At 60.5% G+C, this 12,894-nt stretch overlaps 1 protein-coding gene across 1 annotated transcript in view; it reads left to right on the top strand.

Moving 5' to 3' along the window:
• Positions 1–1,839: 1,839 nt before the first annotated feature.
• LOC127326861 (uncharacterized) overlaps positions 1,840–12,894 on the top strand; it is a 73,041-nt gene continuing 61,986 nt past the window's right edge. Inside the window, exons 1-6 of the mRNA XM_071818328.1 lie at positions 1,840–2,106; positions 2,185–2,558; positions 2,630–3,182; positions 3,310–3,382; positions 3,461–3,856; positions 4,148–4,266. Of these exons, the coding sequence (XP_071674429.1) occupies positions 1,840–2,106; positions 2,185–2,558; positions 2,630–3,182; positions 3,310–3,382; positions 3,461–3,856; positions 4,148–4,266 (1,782 nt within the window). The remainder of the gene's footprint in view (positions 2,107–2,184; positions 2,559–2,629; positions 3,183–3,309; positions 3,383–3,460; positions 3,857–4,147; positions 4,267–12,894) is intronic.

The following is a 12,894-nucleotide window of genomic DNA, read 5'->3' as shown; positions in this document are numbered from 1 at the left end:
GGGTACTTCCTTTTTTCTTTTGATCCCGTGCCGCCTTGGAAACGTTGAGACCGTTGCTGCAAAATGGGACCCGCATGTCATCCTCTATGTACAATAAAGTTTCTTTTCTTGGATTATTTTTGGCTACTGATGTTTTGGCACTTGCCTTTTTCTTTCGATCTCATGCCGCCTTTGAAACGTTGAGACCTGTCGTGGATGTAACCACGGCAGATGCTACAGGGGGTAGCACTTCATTGATGCGAGGGGAAGGGAACATTGCCATCTACGGGTCGAGGTGCAAGAGACGCAAGGGTTTTACCCAGGTTCAGCCCCTCCGGAGAGTAAAAGGCCTACGTCCTGCTAGATCTTTATTGCTCAGTGGAGAATTACAATGGGGGGGCTCAGTCGGCGGCTACGCCGAGAGCTTACAGGGGGAGATTGGATCTCGAGTAAGGTGTCCTCTAGGGTTTAAGCTCGGGGGTTTATATAAGCACCCCCGGCCTAGGGTTACATGGAGATAACTCCGAATCATATCAGTTGCTACTAATCCGGGATCCGCTATCCCTCTCGCAAGTAATCTTCTTGTCCAGCCGTGTGGACCTCCTCCTTGGGATCACGGCCCGGCCGCCTTTAGGGCCCGGGCCGCTAGGCGACCGCGATCCACCCAAGCCTCTATCTTCATGGCGACTGGGACTGGCGACCCACCCCCTATGGGCATATCCCCATCAGTAGTCCCCAAGCGCGGTGGTGAAGAAGCGCGGATCTGGAACAAGTCTTGGAGAGGCGCGGTGATGGATCAAGATGAGTCGCCGCCGGGCTTCCAAAGATAAAGTCGCGGGTGCGGTGGCAGTCTCAGTCGCCATAATTTGATCAGTCAGTCGGCGTGTGACAGTCGGCTCTAGCCAGTCGCCGTTTGCCAGTCGACGCGTAGTCACCATAGAGACACGTGGAGAGGCCAACGGCTAGATTTCACGTTGACCGAGGCGCACACCGTCTGCATGTTGTTGACCGTTGGGCTCGACGTGACCGCTAACGGCTAGTTTAACGGCTATTCAGCCGGTGACGGCGCAGATCTCGACCGTTGATTGCGGGGCGGCGATTCCGGGACAATTCAACGAACAGATCTCATCCTCAATCTGAGCGAGTGCGGGCGGTATAAAGGGTCGCCCCTAGGATTAGGGTTCAACACTCCTCCGCATTCATCCCCCATCTTCTCTTCATCTCATCTTCATTCCACACTCCACACGCATCCATGGCGGCGAAGGGTTGGGGCAAGTCGAAGGTCACGCGGGAGTCTCTCCTCCCGTACGTCGCCTCCGGAGTCATCCCGGAGTTCAACCAGGAGCGATGGCGGGTTCCGCCGGCGAACGAGACGGAGCCCCTCCCACGGCCCGGGGAGTTCGTGATCTTCATGAGCTTCCTCGATCGCGGGTTCGCTCTCCCCACCTCCGATTTCCTCCGGCAGTTGCTGGCCTTCTACAGCATCAAGGTTTCCGACCTCGGGCCGCACAGCGTCCAGCAGATTTCTCTGTTCGTGGCGCTGTGCGAATGCTACTTGGGCTGTCCGCCCTACTTCCCGCTGTGGGTGTCCATCTTCCACGGGCGGGCGACTCGGGCCAGCAAGAACAGCGAAGCACTCATCCCGAACGGGGATCACCTTCCGGTGAAGTCCGGGGAAAGCTTCATCGACATGGCGCTCCCCAAGAAGGCGCGATCGCTGTGGCGTCGTTTCTGGTTCTACGCCAAGGAGTACACTCCCCGGGCGAGGTATGCATTCCCCAATACAGTCCCGAGCCGAGCGTCCCGCGGCGCCTCAATGTCCGGCTGCTGCCGCGCGAGCAGGAGAAGGTGGTGAAGGATATGCGCCAAGCGATCCACGCGCTAAAAGATGACGGCCTGACGGCGGTCGACATGTACAACTGTTGGCTTGGCCGGCGGCTGATCCCCCTGCGGTGCCGAGCTCACCCCATGTGGGAGTACCGGGGACAGAACGACCGCACCCGGTCGACGGCGACCGAGTGGGACGAGGGCGAGTACCGGAAGGCGCTCGCTAAGATCACCACTGCCACCTTTACTTCCTTCGAGGACGGCTTGCAGCCCTACACCGAAGACACCCCAGCGCCTCAGGTAATGCTTCGCATGGCGACTTCGCACGGCTTAGCCGCGCTTCTTCCTTTCTGACTTGTTCCTTTGATTCGATTGCAGCGTTGGCAGAAGATCGCGGACCACCTCCCTCCTCTCGCCGGAAAGGAACCACCGGAGATGACCGAAGGCGAGGAGGAAGAGGTCGACGAGGAGGAGGAGCGCACCGAGTCGGACTCGGAGGCGCGGGACTTCATCAGACTCCCGCGCGGGTCAAAGAGGGGTGCCGAGTCCTCGTCCCAGGGCGCGGCTGAAGAGGAGGCGACCTCCCGTCCGGAGGACAAGGCGGAGCCCTCCAAGGAAGGGGCCGAGCCGCTATCGAAGCGACTGCGCCCCACTCTCCTGGAAGGGTCCATGAGGCTTCAGCGTCCCTTGAAGGACGCGATCGATGCGGGAGCTCGGGCCGGTCCGGGCGTAAAAGCGATTCCCACGGTGAAGTAAGTATTTCTTGTCGAATTTATCCTTCCTGCGACTGGACTGAGTGTCGACTCACCTCGCCTCTCTGTAGGTCCAAGAAGAAGACCTTGGCGAAGCCGCCCGCGGCCGGGGTGGCGGCCACGAGGGCGGCCGAGGCAAAGAAGAAAGCCGCGGAGAGGAAGGCGGCGCCGTCCGACCTTGGGGGTGCGGGGTCGGCTCCAGAAGAGCCCGCCGCCGGGAGTCAAGCGGAGAAGGAGAGCACTAGCCACGTCGAGCCCACCGCCAACGTTTTTCCTCTACCCAGCATGGCTCGCGGGGGCATGGCGAGTGCGGCGACGGGTCCGGACGTTGCTCCGCCTGTGGTGGAGGAGGAGTCGACTGACATTGGATCGACCGAGGGGCAGAAGGCACCCGAAGTTGAAGAGGACATCGTCGAGGAGGGCGGCCTGTCGGAGCCACTGAAAGAGCGCCGGTCCAAGGCCGCCAGGGACCGCGCCCCGCCCAGTGACACCGACACGCGGACGGGCGAGGTTCCGTCGACTGAGGCGGTGATGCGAGCGGACGGGGCGACCGAGTCGCGTCATCCGCCGCCGTCTTCATTGACCTTCACTGAGCTCCACACGGCGCTTGGCGAGGCGCATGTGGTAAGTGTCGCTGAACACGTGGCCTAGTCACCCCCAGTCCCCGAGGGTCGACTTGGTCTGAAAGGGCGAGTCGAGTCTCTATTGCTTTTTGTTTGTTGACCTTGGCATTTTTGTTTGGTTTCCGTAGGCGGAGATTAAGCGGCTGACCGCGCTTGTGGAGGAGGCGGCGCAGAAGAACCGGAAGCTGATTGCCCTGGGCAGTAAGTCATGCCCACTCGCCGTCCTCATTCAGTGTCACTGGCCCGGGCGTTCGTTCTCACCGTTTCCTTTTCTTGTAGCAGAGGCGCAGGCAAAGGCTCTTGCCGAGGCTCGGGAAGGGTTCGTCAAGGAGTCCTTCTACCGTGAAGCCGAGTTCCGGGCGCAGCAGGCCGAAGAGGCCCGGAAAAGGGCGAAAGCGGAGGTGGCGGAATTGACGAAGGTCCTGGAGCAGAAGGGCCGGGAGCTGGAGGACGTCATCACCGAATACAAGGTGAAGCTGGAGGCCGCGACTGATGCGCGGGACTCTGCACGTGGGGCTGCCGCGTCTCTGCGGGAGGAGGTGGCGGCCTTGAAGCAGCAGCACGCCAAAGAACTTGCTGCGGAGAAGGAGGCGTCCGAGGGCATCGTCCTGGCGGTGCAGGCCGAGAAGACCAACTTCGAGGCTTTCGTCAGGGAGATGTCGCGGCAGATTCTTGGTAAGTTCTTGTTGTCGCACTTCTTGTTTTATTTGCCGGGGGTTTGAGTATCTGAACACGGCGAGTCGGCCTCGGGGGTCAGTCCCCGAGCGTGGCGAGTCGGCCTCGAGGGTCAGTCCCCGAGCGTGGCGAGTCGGTCTCGGGGGCCAGTCCCCGAGCGTGGCGAGTCGGCCTCGGGGGCCAGTCCCCGAGCGTGGCGAGTCGGCCTCGGGGGCCAGTCCCCGAGCGTGGCGAGTCGGCGTTGAAGGGGAAGTTCTCATTTTTCCCTTTTCCTTGTGTTGTTGACTGCAGGTACGTGCGACTTCGTGGAGACGGCGACTCCACGGGAATGCCTGTCGACCGCGACCGCGCGTATCATCGCCTGCGCGGGGGAGATACTTGCCGCGCTCCCGTCCCGGAGCCCGCGGGAGGTGATTCCGCGGGACACGCCATCCGTCTTCAAGGCCGTGTCCAACATTCCGGCTGTTGTTGACTGGCTTCGTCGCTCTTCCTGCCGCGTTGGCATTACCATGGCTCTGAGCATGGTGCTGGCGCATTACTCTGAAGGGTTCGACGTGGAGGAGGTCACCGCTGGCTTCCCCTCGGAGGCCTGGGAGTTCGATGTTGCCGAAGTGCTGCGGCTGATGGATGCGGTGCGCCCTTCGCCGACCGAGTGCGCGACCGCGGACTTGGAGACTCATATCCCCAGCCAAGCGGCTCCTGGTGACGCGGAGAAGGAGCCGGGCCCGGTGGACTACCCCGCGGAGCGCCTCTTCCATGCTGCTGCCGCCGGCTCGCTGTCTACATATCCGGTCGTGGTGTACACGCCGAAATTTCGTCACGGCGATGACGGCGTCGAGCCTGTCGTAGAGGGGGCTCCGGGGTCGTCCTCGTAGTTTCCTGAGTACCTGTGTAAGAAGTAGCTAGATTTCCCGCGAGCGGGTGTTAGTTGTAAATAGAATGATGACTTTTGCTTAAATGTGATTCGGTGGTTGCTTTTGCATTATTTGAGACGGCGATGCATTGGAGTTGGTTCCGACTATCCATGGCCTTCAGGTCAGTCGCCTTGCGACCCCAATGAAGGCTATCGACTTGACTGTTTTCCTTTTCGAGCTGGGCGTCCCCAGTCGCAGTACGTAGTCATTATAGTACGAATAGCAGCCTCATGGGTGGAGTAGTGGTGTGGTGTAGTTTGCGCTGTTCGGATGTAGCGCGCCACTCGTCGTGGCTCGGTGAGCCAGTCGCTAGGCGACTCCAAAGGGGATCATTGCGGGCGTATTTTCCTTGGCGAGCCGCGGGTCCGTTTTGCGGGGTCCCTAGTCGAAGTACTTAGCCACGCAATTCGCCAACCTAAGGTAGAGGAGGGCATTGGTGTGCTTTATAACGTAGCACAAGGCGGTCGCCGAGGCCCGTGGGGCTGGCCGAGCGTGCGGCCCTGCTGTGGGTTCCAGTCGCCGTTTTCACCCGATGGCGTGAGAGATGGTGGGTGACCGGGCCTGGTGTTGCGCCTCGGTCACGCCGCCATCCCGTGTTAGCCCGGCTACTTGGCCGATCGTGGACTTCTCTCTTCCAGCAGCGGCGACCGGAGGTCTCTCAGTTCCTAGTCGCTTGTCGCGGCGACTAAGCCGGTATGTCCCGGGATGAGAGATGACGATATTTGGCGGGTGAAGGAGAGGTAGTCGGAGCTTGAGATCAAAAAATGGTCGGCGATTTTTATTACCCTCTGAATTTTCGGATTACATTTTTCCCTTAGGTATAGAACCGCCGGAGGAGGTTGATGTTCCAGGGGCGCTCCACCTCTTTAGTGAGCGGCTCGCCTTTGTCGTCCTTGCGGACGTCGATGAGGTAGTAGGAGTCGTTGCCGAGTACGCGGCTGACGGCGAATGGTCCTTCCCAGGGCGGGGACAGCTTGTGCATCCCTTTCTTGTCCTGGATTAGCCGGAGTACCAGATCGCCGACTTGGAAGGAGCGACTCCGAACGCGGCGACTGTGGTAGCGACGGAGGTCCTGCTGGTAAATGGCGGTTCTGGAGAGTGCGAGGTCTCGGGCCTCGTCGAGGAGATCGATGTCATCTTGGCGAGCTCGCTCGTTGTCTTCTTCGGCGTAATTGGCGACCCGAGGTGAGTCGTAGGCGATGTCCGTGGGCATGACGGCTTCGGCGCCATATACCAGGAAGAAAGGCGTGAAGCCGGTTGACCTGTTAGGCGTTGTGCGGATGCCCCATAGTACGAAGAGAGCTCCTCTGCCCAGCAGCCGGCTGCGCGCGCTCTAGGGGCACGACCAGGCGTGGTTTGAGTCCGTGCGGGATGCTCTGGTTTGCCCTTTCTGCTTGGCCGTTCGACTCGGGGTGGGCGGCGAGGCGAGATCGAGTCGGATGCCCTTTTCTTCGCAAAAGTCAGCCATCTCCCCTTTGGCGAAGTTGGTGCCGTTGTCGGTTATGATACTGTGAGGGTAGCCGTACCGATAGATGAGCTCGCGTAGGAACTTTGTGGCCGTCTTCCCGTCGCACTTCTTTATGGGCTTTGCTTCTACCCATTTGGTGAACTTGTCCACCGCTACCAGGGAGGTGAGTATATCCGCCGGGGGCCGTTTTGAATTTTCCCACCATGTCCATGCCCCATACGGCGAAGGGCCAGGTGAGGGGATGGTCTTCAATGCCGATCCTGGCATGTGCGATCGGCTTGCATGCTTTTGGCACCCGGCGCATGAACGGACAAGGGCGATTGCGTCTTCGTGGGCTGTTGGCCGGTAGAAGCCGTGACGAAAGGCCTTGGCGACGATTGACCGCGCGCTGCGTGGTGGCCGCAGTCTCCTGCGTGGATGTCGCGCAGAATGTTGCGCCCTTCCGCCGTGGTGACGCATCGTTGGAACACTCCCGAGACACTGCGCTTGTATAGCTCATTGTTGATGATGGTGAAGGACTTGCATCTGCGCACGATGGCGCGTGCTTTGGTTTCATCCATCGGCGGTGCCTGGCTCTCGAGGTAGCTTATGTATGGCTCGGTCCAATCGGTGCTGTCGACGGCGAGTGCGACTAAGGCGGAGTCGGGAGCAGGTGGCTCGGCAATGTCCAGCTCGCGCGGTGCGCGCACCGAGGGTGGCTGAGGATGTCCGGGACGACGCCCGGAGGAGGTTGAAGTCGCTTGGACCCGATTCTGGCTAGCGCGTCGGCTTCTTCGTTCTTGCGCCTGTCAACCCACTCGACGACGTGACCGGCGAAGCTAGCGCCGGCTTGGTCGACGGCGCGTTTGTATGCGATCATGTTGGCGTCTGTGGCGTCGCAGGTGCCGGAAGTTTGGCTGGCGACTAGGTCGGAATCGCCGAGGCAGCGCAGCCGTGTTGCGCCCATCTCTTTTGCGACTCGCATGCCGTGCAGGAGCGCCTCGTACTCGGCCATGTTGTTGGTGCATGGCTCGAATCTGAGTTGCAGGACGTACTTCACTGTGTCGCCCTTTGGTGATGTGAGGACGACTCCCGCGCCTGCTCCTTCGAGGTTTTAGAACCGTCGAAGTGCAACGTCCAATGTTTGAGGTCCGCGGGGAGCTTGGCTGCTGGGCCTCTTCCCGCCGGCGAGGAAGTCGGCGAGTGCTTGAGATTTGATGGCGTGGCGTGACTCGTAGGTGATGTTGTGGACGCCGAGCTCGACTGCCCACTTGGCGATCCGGCCGATTGCGTCGCGGTTGCGGATGATGTCGGCGCGGGGTGTTGAGGCGAGTACCTTGAGGGGGGGGTCGTGGAAGTAAGGGGCCAGTCGCCGCCGGGCCCCGAGGACGGCGTACACCAGCTTCCTGGTAGTGTGGATACCGTTGCTTGGATTCGATTAAGGCTTCGCTGATGTAGTAGACCGGGCGTTGTACCAGTTGCTCCCTTCCTTCCTCCTTCCGTTCGACGACCATGACTGCACTTATAGCGCGGTTCGACGCGGCGACGTATAGGAGCATGGTTTCTTTTGGCAGCGGGGCCGCGAGGATAGGGGCATTCGAGAGGGCGTGCTGGAGTTCCTCTAGGGCCCGCTGCGCCTCGTCTGTCCACCGGAATGATTCCGACTTCTTGAGCAAGCGGTATAGTGGCATGGCCTTGTCTCCGAGCCGGGGTATGAAGCGATCGAGGCGGCGACTCGACCGGCGAGTTTTTGCGCGTCGACTAGGCATGCTGGCTGCTTGGTGCGCATGACCGCCAGTGTCTTCTCCGGGTTAGGTTCGATGCCTCGCTTGGAGACGACGTAGCCTAGCAGCTGTCCTGATGGAACCCCGAAGGTGCACTTCAAAGGGTTGAGCTTGATCTTGTACCGCCGTAAGTTGGCGAATGTTTCGGCGAGGTCGCTGACGAGGTCGGTCTGTCGAGTCGATTTGACCACCACATCGTCGATGTAGACATGCACGTTGCGGCCGATCTGGCTTTCTAAGCAGCTGTTCATGCACCGCTGGTACGTTGCTCCGGCGTTCTTGAGGCCGAAGGTCATGGACGTGTAGCAGTAGGCGCCTAGGGGTGTGATGAATGCAGTCTTCTCTTGGTCTTCCTTGGCCATCTTTATTTGATTGTACCCGGAGTATGCATCAAGGAAGCATAGCGACTCGGACCCGGCGACCGCGTCGATAATCTGGTCGATTCGCGGTAGGACGAATGGGTCCTTGGGGCACGCGCTGTTGAGGCTTGTGTAATCGATACACATTCGCCACGTCTTGTTCTTCTTTAGCACTAGGACTGGGTTTGCCAGCCATTTCGGGTGCTTGATTTCTATGATGAAGCCGGCAGCGAGCAGCCGGTTTACTTCTTCGGCGATTGCGCGTCGCCGTTCTTCTCCCACAGGGCGCATTGCCTGCCTAACGGGTCGCGCGGTGGGATCGACATGTAATTTGTGCTCAGCAAGTTCTCTCGGGACACCTGGCATGTCAGATGGTTTCCATGCGAAGATATCTCGATTCTCACGGAGGAACTTGATGAGCGCGCTTTCCTATTGGGCGGACAGGCCCGTCCCAATGGTAACTTGCCTACTTGGATCGTTTTCTACAAGATCTACTTGGCGGGTGCCTGCTGCGGCCTTGAAGGTTGCTGCGGACGAGTCGAGCTCGGTTGGCTTCTCCAGGATGGCGGGGTCGTTGCGGTCGACTGGGTACTTGGCGAGCTCGGCGGAGTTGTCTTGTTCGTCGGCGATGACGGCGTCGGCGAGCTTGGCGCTGTCGTCCTCACATTCCAATGCCATCTCCGGGTCGCCATGGACGGTGATGACGCCTCGAGGCCCTGGCATCTTCATCATGTTGTACGCGTAGTGTGGGGTCGCCATGAAGCGGGCGAACGCTTGTCGGCCGAGTACGCAATGGTAAGAGCTTTTGAAGTTCACCACCTCGAACGTTATCCGCTCGGTACGGTAGTTCACGGGCGTGCCGAAGGTGACTGGCAGCGTCACCTTGCCGATCGGGAAGGCCTTCCGCCCGGGGACGATGCCGTGGAACGTGACCTTGGTGTTCTCAAGGCGTGAGTCCGGCAGGCCAAGCCGCTGGAAGGTGTCGTAGTACATGATGTTGATGGAGCTTCCCCCGTCCATCCGGGTGTTTGGTAGGCCGGAGTCGGCGACCTTGGGCCTGACGACTAGCGCCACTCGCCCGGGTACTCGATGCGGGGCGTGATCTTCGCGGCTCCAGGTGATGCTTTGCTCGGACCAGTTGAGCCACCGGGAGTACGTCGGAAAGTATGACTGCGTGTACCGCCACTGCCCTTGCGAGGACCTTCTGTCCCGCCTGTCGCCGACCCCGGTGAAGGTGTGGAGCGAGCCGGCGCTGCGACCGAAGCCCTCTCCCTTGTGCTGGTCTTGGTCCTTGGCGCGCTCCTTGTGCTGGTTGCCGCCGTCGTTTTCCTTGGCGCGGCGAGCTCTTTCTATCTGCTTCAGGGAGTAGCAATTTCCGTTCGTGTGTTTGGGGGGCTTGCCCTCCTTGCTGTGATAGATGCATGGTGCGTCTAGGAGGCTGCGGGCGTCGAAGCGCTTGGGCTGAGGCCGATCCTCCCGAGGTGGACGAGTGTCGCGCCGAACGATTTTGGCTCGCGCTGCTCGTAATCGGTGGTAGCAACTAGCTCGTTGTGTCCTCCCTCTCGCGGCGCTTGCCGTTGTTGGACCGGCCGGCGAAACGGTAGTCGCCACGCCGAGGCTCCGTGTGCGCAGGGCGGCGATTGCGTCGTTGACCGTACTCGTCGTCCGAGTCGACTGTAGGGTCTTCATCGGCGTAGCGGGTGGCGATGTCGAAGAGCTCGGAGATTGAGATATTGTCCCTGCTGACGCGACGGAGCTTGGCGCTTAGTGGTTCGTACCGGCAGCAGCGTCGGAAGCAGTAGATTGCCGTGTCCGTGCTGATGCCGCTGGAGGTCGTCCACATGTCCTGCCAGCGCTGCACCCACCGGCGGGTCGACTCGCGCGGGCCTTGGACGCAGCGATCTAGGTCTTCTATGGTTGTGGCACGGGTGTATGCGCTGGCGAAGTGCTGGATGAACGCGGCGCGGGCTTCTTCCCAGGAGTCGATGCTGTTGACGGTGAGGGTGTTGAACCAATGGCGATTGACGCCGTCCATCATGAGGGGCAGGTATCGCGCTGCGAGTAACTCGGAGTGGCCCTGGATCCCCATTGCCATGGCGTACGAGTCGATCCAGACAGTGGGGTCAATGCTTGTATCGTACTTCTCGATGTCGCGGGGTCCTTTGAACCCCACAGGGTACGGCTCGCCTCTAATCATCGGCCCGAAGCAAGCGGGGCCGATTCGGGTGAACGCGCTCTGGCGCGGGGCTTCATCGGCGTGGCGGTCGTTCAATCGATTGCGCGCCCGCCATTCTTGGTCGTTGACGATGTGGGTTCGGGCGTCGACTGGCTGCCCGTTAGCGGCGACCATCACCCGCGCGGGGCGCGGCTCGACTCGGTTGTTAGACGAGTGGGCCGCGCGCGGTGCTGGCGGCGGGCCGTTGTTGGCGTTGACGATTGCGCGGTTTGCCGCGTCTGACGACGCCGCGCGACTGGCGGATGTGCGCGAATAGAGTCGCCCCTGCGAGTCGGCTGCGGCGTGCTGCTGCTCCAATGCCTTGGCTACCAAAGCCTTGGCGTGCGGGACGAGGATCGCGCCTTCTCCGGTTTGGGGTATTGTTGCGTGGAGGGCCTGCGCAGCTGCCACGTTGTCGGCTGGAGACGAGTGCAGTGGTAGGCCGTTGGCGTCGACCTCTGCCCGAGGAACTTCGGGTGGTGGTGGTGGGGGTGGCGGTGGTGCTCCGCGCGCTGCTCTATCTGCAGCAGCCCGACTTCCTTCCGGGATGTCAGGGTTTTGGACTCGGGCGACCCGGATTTCTCCGTCTGGGTCGTCGAAGTTAAGGCGTGCGCTGGGAAAGTCGCTCGCGCGGGCGCGCTCCATGCGCCGGCGGTTTCGCTGCTGACGATAGTGGGACACGGCCCTTACTTCATCTTGCTCGAGGCGGAATTTCTGCCTTTCGGCGAGCTCCTTTTTCCTCTGCTCCTCGAGGGCCGCCCGGTGCGCCTCGATCTCGGTCGCGGTGGCGGTTGCGGGGAGGGGAGTGGTGAAGGCGTCGACTGGGATCTCTCCTTCACCCCCTGCCATGAAGACTGCGGTCGGGTAGCGGTAACGCGGGGCCTCGACAGAGTCCGAGTCGTAATCGCTGCCGAAGAGGGAGAGGATGGAGTCGTCCTCGAAGCCACCTTCGAAGTCGCTCGGGTGGGAGACCAGGGAGATAGAGTCCTTGGTCGATGCTGTGGCGATGGAGCGGGCAGTCGGGGACGCAGCGGTGGATCCCGCAACCGACGTTGTAGCGATGATGTCGGTGAAGTCGGCGTCGATCGCAGCGATGATGGATTTGATGGCCGGGATGGTGTCGGCGGAGTCGGTGGCTGCCGAGGCAACGGTGGAGTTAGCGGTCGGTGCCACGACCGCCGACTCGGCATCGTCTCCCAGGGCCGCCTCAGCCTCCGCGTATACCTCACCGGTGACCGGGCGAGTAGCGGTGAGGAGCTGCCCGGGCGCGAAGGGGTCGTGTGAGCGACTGGGGCGAGGCTCAGAGGGATCGCTGACGCCGGCGAGCCCAACGAAGAGGTTGATGGAGCCGATCGGCACCATCCAGGCGTGTGTGAGAGGTGACGAGGCGGGCCGGTAGGTGCTTGGCTGGATGTGGAAGAAATTGCCGGTGGCGATCATCCTGCCGGAAGCAACCGGCCGCCGAACTGGCGAGTAGGGCCTCGCCGTAGCTCGAAGGCTTGATGTCCCATGCCCCACGGTGGGCGCCACTGTCGTGGATGTAACCACGGCAGATGCTACAGGGGGTAGCACTTCATTGATGCGAGGGGAAGGGAACATTGCCATCTACGGGTCGAGGTGCAAGAGACGCAAGGGTTTTACCCAGGTTCAGCCCCTCCGGACAGTAAAAGGCCTACGTCCTGCTAGATCTTTATTGCTCAGTGGAGAATTACAATGGGGGGGCTCAGTCGGCGGCTACGCCGAGAGCTTACAGGGGGAGATTGGATCTCGAGTAAGGTGTCCTCTAGGGTTTAAGCTCGGGGGTTTATATAAGCACCCCCGGCCTAGGGTTACATGGAGATAACTCCGAATCATATCAGTTGCTACTAATCCGGGATCCGCTATCCCTCTCGCAAGTAATCTTCTTGTCCAGCCGTGTGGACCTCCTCCTTGGGATCACGGCCCAGTCGCCTTAGGGCCCAGTCGCTTAGGCGACTGGCGATCCACCCAAGCCTCTATCTTCATGGCGACTGGGACTGGCGACCCACCCCCTATGGGCATATCCCCATCAAGACCGCTGCTGCAAAATGGGACCCATATGTCATCCTCCATGTACAATAAAAGTTTCTTTTCTTGGATTATTTTTTGTTCCTGATATTTGGTCACTTTCCTTTTTCTTTCGATCTCATGCCGCCTATGTAACGTTGAGTAAGTAACTGGCTCATGGGACCCGCATGTCATCCTCTATGTACAATAAAGTTTCTTTTCTTGGATTTTTTTACCCCCTGATTTTTGGTCACTTGCCTTTTTCTTTCGATCCTATGCCGCCTTTGAAATTGA

The sequence above is a fragment of the Lolium perenne genome, chromosome 4 (genome assembly GCF_019359855.2).
Source record: "Lolium perenne isolate Kyuss_39 chromosome 4, Kyuss_2.0, whole genome shotgun sequence".
Lineage (NCBI taxonomy): Eukaryota > Viridiplantae > Streptophyta > Magnoliopsida > Poales > Poaceae > Lolium > Lolium perenne.
Note: the sequence above shows the minus strand (reverse complement) of the source record. Positions and strands in the feature narration are given on the sequence as shown.